The sequence below is a fragment of the Penaeus vannamei genome, chromosome 41 (assembly GCF_042767895.1).
Source record: "Penaeus vannamei isolate JL-2024 chromosome 41, ASM4276789v1, whole genome shotgun sequence".
NCBI lineage: Eukaryota > Metazoa > Arthropoda > Malacostraca > Decapoda > Penaeidae > Penaeus > Penaeus vannamei.
Window position 1 is genome coordinate 8,274,652 of NC_091589.1, and position 10,000 is coordinate 8,284,651.

The window sequence follows — 10,000 nt, forward strand, 5'->3', positions numbered from 1 at the left end:
TTTGTTTCTCTCTTTTTCTCGTTCATTCCCTCCCTCTATTACGGGGTCTTCCTTGCCCCTTTCCTTCCTCTCCGTTTCTCTTTACTCCCTATCTTTCACTTTATATCTCTCTTTCTTTCCCACTCCTCTATCTCTCTCTTTTGGTCTCTCTCTCTCCCTCTTTTGGTCTCTCTCTCTCTCTCCCTCTTTTGGTCTCTCTCTCTCTCTCTCTCTCTCTCTCTCCCTTGGTCTCTCTCTCTCTCTCTCCCTTGGTCTCTCTCTCCCTCCCTCCCTCTTGTTCACTCTCTCTCTCTCTCTCTCTCTCTCTCTTTTAGTCTCTCTCTCTCTCTCTCTCCCTCTTTTGGTCTCTCTCTCTCTCTCTCCCTCTTTTGGTCTCTCTCTCTCTCTCCCTCTCCCTCTTTTGGTCTCTCTCTCTCTCTCTCCCTCTTTTGGTCTCTCTCTCTCTCTCTCTCCCTCTTTTGGTCTCTCTCTCCCTCCCTCTTTTGGTCTCTCTCTCTCTCTCTCTCCCTCTCTCTTTTGGTCGCTCTCTCTCTCTCTCCCTCTTTTGGTCTCTCTCTCTCTCTCTCCCTCTTTTGGTCTCTCTCTCTCTCACCCTCTCCCTCTTTTGGTCTCTCTCTCTCTCTCTCCCTCTTTTGGTCTCTCTCTCTCTCTCTCTCCCTCTTTTGGTCTCTCTCTCTCTCCCTCTTTTGGTCTCTCTCTCTCTCTCTTTTGGTCTCTCTCTCTCTCTCCCCCTCTTTTGGCCTCTCTCTCTCTCTCTCTCCCTCTTTTGGTCTCTCTCTCTCTCTCTCTCCCTCTTTTGGTCTCTCTCTCTCTCTCCCTCTCCCTCTTTTGGTCTCTCTCTCTCTCTCCCTCTCCCTCTTTTGGTCTCTCTCTCTCTCTCTCTCTCTCTTTTGGTCTCTCTCTCTCGGCCCGCTCTCTGTCTCTCTTTTGGTCTCTCTCTCGGTCTCTCTCTCTCGGCCCGCTCTCTGTCTCTCTTTTGGTCTCTCTCTCGGTCTCTCTCTGTCTCTCTTTTGGTCTCTCTCTCTCTCTCTCTCTCCCTCTTTTGGTCTCTCTCTCTCTCTCTCCCTCTCCCTCTTTTGGTCTCTCTCTCTCTCTCCCCCTCTTTTGGCCTCTCTCTCTCTCTCTCCCCCTCTTTTGGTCTCTCTCTCTCTCTCTCTTTTGGTCTCTCTCTCTCTCTCCCCCTCTTTTGGCCTCTCTCTCTCTCTCTCCCCCTCTTTTGGTCTCTCTCTCTCTCTCTCCCTCTTTTGGTCTCGGTCTCTCTCTCTCTCTCTCTCTCTCTCTCTCTTTTCTGGTCTCCTTTAGTCTCTCTTTCGGTGCCTCGTTCTGTCACCCTCACTTACTCTTTCATTCTCCTTCTCTCCCTTCCGGTGTCTCATCTCTGTCCCACTCTTAAAAAAAAAGTGTTGTACATATTCTCCTACTGTGCGTTAAATTTTGGAGAATTATAATCGCACCAATTCCTTCTTTGTGTGTTTTTTCTCTTACTCTCTTTCACCATCTGTCTGTGTCTATATGGGTTATGAGGGCGTGTGTACGTGTGTATGTTTCCAGGGAAACAAGATGAATGGTGATAAAATAAAACGATTTTCATATTTAACTAAAATGCGTTTATTGTAACAAACCAACTATCGATGTTACATTAAATCTCACATATTGAACATTATAAAAAACACCAGTTCAGTATAGGTGTATGGCACAACCTCATATACAATAATAATAATAAACATGAAAATCCATCTATGACATAAAAACGCATGGAAAATATACCTAAAATTTTGATGGTGACCTCAAACGAAGCTTCAAAAGGGTCATGAAGTGCGTTCAGGTCACTACTGTTTTGGTCAATGTAAGGTCACTGTACTGGGGTTTTGGGATTCACTTTTTTCCACAATAAAAGGTCAAAGTTCATCGTTAAATCTGAGGAACTGCTAAGAATGCAATTAACATCGCTTCTGTTCTCTGCAGACACGCCTTGTCCTATGAAAATCTACACGCATTTTGAAAAAAAACTATATACATGTCAAATTCATATGACACTTTTGGACATGCCGAACAGATATCGACATAGAGGGATACATACAAAAATACTGTTATATAATCATGTATTTTCTGAGACTTCTTTTGCACTTCCCACAAGTATTGTAAAGGCAAGAGGTACATGGGTAAGAGAAGAGAAGAGAGAGAAAGAAAATGAGAGAATATGTCAGGTATACACAAGATACGTAGATAAAGAGAAAGTGCTTGACATTTTATTATCAAGAGCCTGGGTATTTAAATGCAGTTTGTAGTGATAATGCCCAGGGGTAAAGTGCCTGTACGAGATGAAACGATCGACCTCTTGGGTGTAGGTCGAACGAGTGAACGCGGCAAGTGATCATAGAGCTTGTGAACGCGGCAATCCAAGTGAACATAGAACTTGTGAACGCGGCAATCCAAGTGAACATAGAACTTGTGAACGCGGCAATCCAAGTGAACATAGAACTTGTGAACGCGGCAATCCAAGTGAACATAGAACTTGTGAACGCGGCAATCCAAGTGAACATAGAACTTGTGAACGCGGCAATCCAAGTGAACATAGAACTTGTGAACGCGGCAATCCAAGTGAACATAGAGCTTGTGAACGCGACAATCCAAGTGGTCGTAGAGTTTGTGAACGCAAAGCCACTGAACCGAAGAACACAAGTCTACGATCAGAACTTGCTTGTAAACGCGCGGGAAAAAAATCGAACTCAAATGAAGCTTCGAATCTGTCTCGCCCTACACAAAGTGCGGCATTCGGAGGCTGTTCGAGACGGAATTCGAAACGGGTTTGAAATGGCAAGAGTTTGGACCGTGATTCCATAAAAGCGGAGAGTATGAATGACTGTATGACGAGTTATTCGTATTGCGAGCGACATGATTGCGCAAATAGGCAGTCATTTGTTATCAGGGAGTGGTGACGTCACGAGATTGGATGACGCATCGTGTGTACGTCTGTCAAAATTGATTCTGGAATGATCTGCAACAGGATAATATCTCTTTTGATTGTCGCATTTCTTAACGTTGAAGGAAGACAGAAAATTAAGGAAAAGTTAATAGGCGAAAGGGGTTGAAAGGAAGAAAAATGAAATCATTTGAAACTATTGCAAAGGAATGACCAATCAGTTTTAAAAATCCACAAAAAGGAGAAAGAGTTGCGGTTTTAAAAAATAGAAATATATATAAATGGAAACGGTATCTAAAAATCTAGAACATGGTAACGTTTGTAGAAAAAAATAAGATTGAAAGACGTAAAAATCCACAAACCTAATAATCATTAAAAAAAACAACATCCGATCAATATATTTCCTTATGATCTACAATTCACTGGCTCCATTTGATTAGTTTATAAATAATTTCAAAAATACATTAATATTAATTTAATTGGTTACATATACAACACATCGAATTTCATGAACCAATGTTTTGTATTTTCATCAATTTTGGTCATGATTAAATTTTTAGTAATGAACATATTAATCTAATATTTCTTAATGCTATCCATGTTTTGTCATTGATTCAATTTTCCTTTTGAATTCCAAGCGAATTAAAAATTCCTCTATTTTCACGAAAATCGGAAAACTTCGTCAACATCGTCCTTAGATTCCCTCATTTCAGGCTTCGTATCACACTTCGAAACCTTTTTTATTAAGACATTCGCGTCAAAAGATCTATCGTAGGTTTTTCAAATAACCATCGATAGTGTCACTGTCATGATAACGAGATTGATCAACATCAGATGAGATTAACAGACATTATGTAAAATGCTGGCAACCACACGAGGCTCTGGACAAAGCCAAGAAATCGGATACAGTCTTCTTTACAAAACAAATATCGGGAAAAAAGCACAGGCATTGCGTTGAAGACGAAAACCATTTATAAACTCTTTTATCCATGGATGAGTAAATTTACAATGATATCGCTGTCTCCACTTCCGTCACGCAGAACGGGAAGATAAGCAAGAAAACAGCCGTGAAATATACATGTACAAAATGAATCCCTGAGGTAGGCGACCATCCGCGGCCGCCAACACGGATCCAGGAAACAACCTCCGTTTTCTATATCCCCGTTTTCTCTTTTCGCTGAAGAGGGGATACGCAACCAATATTGTTTTAGGCCGCGTTGCAACCTGAATGATCGCCTCGAATAACACAGTAAGCATCTATCACACATCTGATGACTGCAATGGGAAGGCATTGAGAGAAAGGGTGCAGCAGGTCATCTGATATCTGAAAATATGTCTACCCCAAGCACAGATACAGTTTTCTAGCTGTTGTGTCCACGAGGCTTTCGGAAAACCAGTGTCAGATTTATGTACGTGTGTGTGTGTATATATGAGTATGTGCACACACACGCGCACGTATATATGAATGATTATATGAAGTTTCGGGTGAGAAATGAATAGGCTTTGGTGTTGTTTTCACTCGCCTTGGAGTCCGTCGTGTTTATATTTGTTTTTTCCTTGATGTTTGGGCCATTTGACATCCGCCAAATGAAGGTCAGAAAAACAAAAACAAATAAAACACACACCGGAAGCAAATACACAGGCCTACATTTGAAAAGAAAGGCATAACACGAGAGGATATAAATAATAACAATCTTTCTTCACAAAATTCCTTTCAGCACAGAACTGACTCTTTCGTCCGTCGACAAAACACTCGTGGAACAAAATGAATAAATGCACCAACGCCGATGACAAAAAAAATCCTATTCACACATTTACAATTTTTTTTTTTTCACCTTCCTTTTTTTCGAACTGATGGGTGATAAATAAACAATTTGTATGATAAATATTCATTTGGATAAATTAATGCGAAGGGGAGGGATGGCGGAGAGATAATGAAAGGGGGAGAGGTGGAAAACGAAGAGGGAGAGGGGATGGTGGAGAAGGAGAAGGAGAGAAGGACTGAAAGACTCGCTGGTGGGTTTGGCGATGAGGAGATGGAGGAGAAGGAAGAGGAAAAAGAAGATGAAGAAGAAGAAACAGAACAGGATAAAGATAAAGAATGAGAGAATAAGAAAGGCGGGGACAAAAATGACGATGATGACACTGAAGATGAACAAACGACGCTAGAGGGCGCTGCCGACCTGCCAGCCACTGCCGGACCTCCCTGCAGAAGGCCCTTTCCCAGCAGTCGCCCGGGGGGAGGCAGCCTCTCGCGAGACGCCGCTCCCCCAGCTAGCAGACGCGACTCTCCTCGCAGACCAGTTCGCAGACCAGCTAGCAGACGCGACTCTCCTAGCAGACCAGCTAGCAGACGCGACTCTCCTAGCAGACGAGTTCGCAGACCAGCTAGCAGACGCGACTCTCCTAGCAGACGAGTTCGCAGACCAGCTAGCAGACGCGACTCTCCTAGCAGACCAGCTCGCAGACCAGCTAGCAGACGCGACTCTCCTAGCAGACCAGCTCGCAGACCAGCTAGCAGAAGGGACTCTCCTAGCAGACCAGCTCGCAGACCAGCTAGCAGAAGGGACTCTCCTAGCAGACCAGCTCGCAGACCAGCTAGCAGAAGGGACTCTCCTAGCAGACCAGCTCGCAGACCAGCTAGCAGAAGGGACTCTCCTAGCAGACCAGCTCGCAGACCAGCTAGCAGACGGGACTCTCCGAGCAGACCAATTAGCAGACCCTCCCTAGGACACGGAAGGCGCAACCCTCCTAGTAGACGCGAGACAACAGCTAGTACACGTATATTTGCTTGAGCTGGTATCTTAAGTTCTCGGGGATGTGAGTATCGTGGTGTTCCGGCTTCTTGAAGATCTTCTGGCCCGCCTTGTGGAGCACCTGCCGGAGGTGCCTGTGCCACTCCGGCCGCGGCTCCGACGGGAACATGATCGCCTGGGGAAGGAGAGGAGAGGGGGAGGTTAGAGAGGGAGAACGATAATTTTGATGATGAGGATGATAATGATGATAATAAACGGTGGAATTGATAATACTGATAATAATGGAGATTTTGATAGCAAGAATAACCGCGATACTACCAATGCTACCATTAATAATAATGCTAACGATGATGATAATAATAATAAAAGTGATAATAATCCTAATTATAACAATAATTATGAAAAAAATCGGCATAATAATAAAATTTTCAATAATAATAATAATAACAACGACAGTAACAAAATTAACAGTAACAACAAAATGAAAGTGAATGAAGGAGACATCGAGAGAGAGAGTGAGAGAGTGTGTGAGAGTGTGTGAGAGTGAGAGAGTGTGAGAGAGTGTGAGAGAGTGTGTGAGAGTGTGTGAGAGTGTGAGAGAGTGTGAGAGAGTGTGAGAGAGTGTGAGAGAGTGTGAGAGAGTGTGAGAGAGTGTGAGAGAGTGTGAGAGAGTGTGAGAGAGTGTGAGAGAGTGTGAGAGAGTGTGAGAGAGTGTGAGAGAGTGTGAGAGAGTGTGAGAGAGTGTGAGAGAGTGTGAGAGAGTGTGAGAGAGTGTGAGAGAGAGTGAGAGAGAGTGAGAGAGAGTGAGAGAGAGTGAGAGAGAGTGAGAGAGAGTGAGAGAGAGTGAGAGAGTGAGAGTGTGAGAGAGAGAGAGAGTGAGAGAGTGTGAGAGAGAGAGAGAGTGAGAGAGTGAGAGAGTGAGAGAGTGAGTGAGTGAGAGAGTGAGTGAGTGAGTGAGAGAGCCGTGACATTCACAGCTGAAGAATTATAAAAAAAAAGAGAAAAAAGATACTCGTTGGTACCAGTTTCCGCGGTGTTGCCCACTATGCGGCCGTGACATTTCGTGTCTCTTGGATGTCTAAACCCAAACCACACATCCAACCCCGCCCGCCGCCCACACCCCTAACTCCCACCCCCCACCCCCGCCCCAACCCCTAAGGCCAACCCACAACCCCAGCAGTTGTACCCATTACAGTGCTTCTTATTGTAAAATATCATTACCTTGGTATATAAACAACCTTGGTATTTCCACATAAGCACAAACACACATGCACAAGCACAAACACACGCACACGACCAAGCACACGCGTACACGCCCAAGCACACACACATGCGTACATGGCGTCTCGCGAGATACGTACACACATTTCAGCGACCTCAGGCTCGGCCACGAAGATCTCATGGAAGCCGAGCCGCGAAGACGACGACGACAACGACAGCAGAGACATGTCGCTGTGGCAGGAGGACGAGGAGGAGAAGACGGAGGAGGGCGACGAGGAGAAGGAGGCGGACGACAGGTCACTCCTGAAGGACAGGTCGCTGCGACAGGACGACGAGGACGAGAGTGTGGCGGACAAAGTGCTGTGACAGGATTTTAAGGACGTGGAGGACAGGTCGCTGGCCGAGGACAGGTCGCTCTGGGACCCCACGTCGCAGTCGCGCTTGAGATTTCCCAAGGACTTGCGGAGCCGGTGGCTCAGGCGGCGGAGCGGCGTGGGCGGCGTGAGGAAATGGTTGTCTTCGAGGCTTTTCTCCTGTTTTAGACTTTCGCTTTTTTTGCTTTCTCTGTGCGTCTTTCTGTGCCTTACCTCCCCCCTCAGGAACTTCAGAAGCCCTTCAGTCACGGTGTCGTCGACGCCCCGCAAGGAGGTCCTCCTTGCGTCTCTTCTGGACGTCGGCGCGCCCTTCCCGTCTTCCGCGCAGGAAGGGCGTCCTCGCGACGGCTGCAGACTTCGCTTCTGGAGTCTCGCTGCAGGATCTCTCCCGCAGGATTTGGGACTCGACTCCTGGGGCCGCTGGCCGACCTCCGTGGAGTGTCGGCGCTGCGACCTCATGAGAAGGTCCCGGTGGTGGGCGGCGAGGGCGCCGAAGGGGTGGTGGTGCGGGGGGAGGGACGGGGGCACCAGGGCCACGGGGACGTCGTGGGGCCGCTGGGGAACCGACACGCGCTTGTGGAAGGCGGGCTGCTGGCTGGGGTGCGTCGGCCACTCGAACCTGGCGCAGTGGGAGGACACGAGGGGGACCTCGAGGAGGCAGCCGTGCGCGGGGGGCACCCGGAGGAGCGCGCCCTGCGGCGGGGCGGCGACCCCGGTCTTCCTCCGCCAGCGCAGGGACGTCCGCCGCACGAACTCGGGGTCGTTGGGCGAGAGGTTGTTGAGGCACTCGCGCTCGAACACCGAGGGGGAGTCCGAGGGCGGGGAGGGCCCCCCCTTGGCCCTCTGCGCCGACGCGTGCCGAAAGGACAGAGCCACGAGCCGCAGGGACTTCCGGCTCACGCCCGAGCCGAAGTGTTCCCTTCGCTTGGGCGGCGTCTCCGCGCTCGGGAGCCACGGCGGGGCGGCGCCACCGGACACCGGCGCCGCGTTCTCATTGCCGCCGCCCGCCGGGCCTCTCCTGAAGCTGAACCTGCTCTTCGCCTTGGAGGGGGTCGCTCTCGGCTGGGGGGCGCGCTCCCCGCTGGGCACGGACGGGCACTCGTGCATCGCGACAGTGGTGGGGGCGGTGCAGCTGCGCTCGAACTGGGCCTACTCGTCCCTTGGCTTCTGTCCCGCCGCTGTCGATGCAGTCACCAACACTCGGCAGTCAGCCTGGCCCTCTGCTCGCCTCGCTGCCACCGGAGATACACACGCCGCCCGCCCGCCGCCGCCCCTTTTATACCCTCGCGCCTCGGTGTCTCTGGCGACGATGACGTCACGCCCTCGCTCGCTCCTCGCCGCGATCTCATCTTCCATTCCCCCGTTCTCCTCCTGCCCTTCGCCTTCTCTCGCACATTTATTCAGCTCTATTCTTATTCCGTCATTTACCCTCATTAGCAGCCACGTAAAATACGATTACACACATACACACACACACAAATACAGAGAGAGAGAGAGAGATGGAGAAATAGAAGAATAGCTAGACGGATAGATAGATAAATGGACAGATAGACAGAGACAGAGAGATGGATAGATAGAGAGACAGAGGAAGATAGATAGATAGAGTTAGAGAGCTAGATACAAAGATTTGGATTTGGTCTTATACCGTATATGTTCATAGAGCTTACAGTACCTAAGTACCTAAAAAGTACCTAAAACTCCTTTGTTTTGGAGTATCTGGGTACATTACACTTAGGAAGTACACAGAGTTCCTAAACACTTGTTTGAAGAGATGCAAGTTGTTTATATATTTTTTAAATATGTTACCAGCTACTTTTGATTAAATGCTTGGTCACTGTCATCTTATTTCTGGTCCTATAAGAGAGAGGGAGATGAAGAGGGAGACACAGAGATAGAGAGATTGACACAGGTAGACAGAGATAGTGAAATAGACAAAACAGACAGACAAACATACATACACACAAGCACGCCCACACCCAAACACACACACACACATGCACAAACCCACACAAACCCACCCAAAAACAAACCCCCACACACACACCCAAACACCCCCTCGCACACACACACCCAAACCCACAGACCCACCCAAACACCCAACCCCCCCACACTACTCCCAAACACCCCCCCCCACCCCCAAACACCCCCCCCTCACACACACAGACCCCCCCCCCCCCAAGCAAGCCCTACCAAGACACCCCAAGGTCCTCCCTCCTCCCTCCTCCCTCCCCCCGAACCTCCAGCCCCGAAAGAGACCCCCGAGGACAAAGCCCGTTTCCCCGTCGCCGTGGAGCCTAAGGGGAACCCCGGAGCCTTCGCGCCGCCCAGGGGAGTAGAGGCACCATAAACACCCCCTCCCTCCCCCTCCCCATGCGTACGTGCTCATGGCGGCGCATGGGAGGGAAATGTCAGGCTGTGTTTCCGCCTTCGTGTGTAGGGGAGGGAAGCGGGAGCAGGTATGGGAGTGAGGGGAGAGGGGAGGGAAGCGGGAGCAGGTATGGGAGTGAGGGGAGAGGGGAGAGGGGAGAGGGACGGGGAGAGGGGAAGGGAGGGAGGGGGTGGTGAGAGGAGAGGGAAAGGAGAGAGGAGAGAGGAGAGAGGAAAGGAGAGGGAAGGAAAGGGAAGGGAAGGAGAGAGAGAGAGAGAGAGAGGGAAGGAGGGGGAGGGGTGGTGAGAGGAGAGAGGAGAGGAGAAAGGAGATGGCAGGGGAAGGAAAGGGAAGGAGA

General features: G+C 49.1%; 1 protein-coding gene across 2 annotated transcripts; it reads right to left on the reverse strand.

The window, feature by feature from the left end:
- Positions 1-1,584: 1,584 nt before the first annotated feature.
- LOC113818704 (uncharacterized) lies at positions 1,585-8,537 on the reverse strand. Of its 2 annotated transcripts, XR_011398332.1 has the most exons (3): positions 7,041-8,537; positions 5,511-5,854; positions 1,585-5,269 (listed from the first exon to the last, which is right to left on the reverse strand). XR_011398332.1 is itself a non-coding variant. In XM_070118006.1 (2 exons), the coding sequence occupies exons 1-2, from the start codon at positions 8,379-8,381 to the stop codon at positions 5,696-5,698; spliced, it is 1,500 nt and encodes a 499-aa protein (XP_069974107.1). In that variant the 5' UTR covers positions 8,382-8,537; the 3' UTR covers positions 1,585-5,695. The 2 variants fall into 2 exon arrangements, 1 of the variants encoding a protein (XP_069974107.1); XM_070118006.1 differs by having other exon boundaries at positions 1,585-5,854.
- Positions 8,538-10,000: the final 1,463 nt, after the last annotated feature.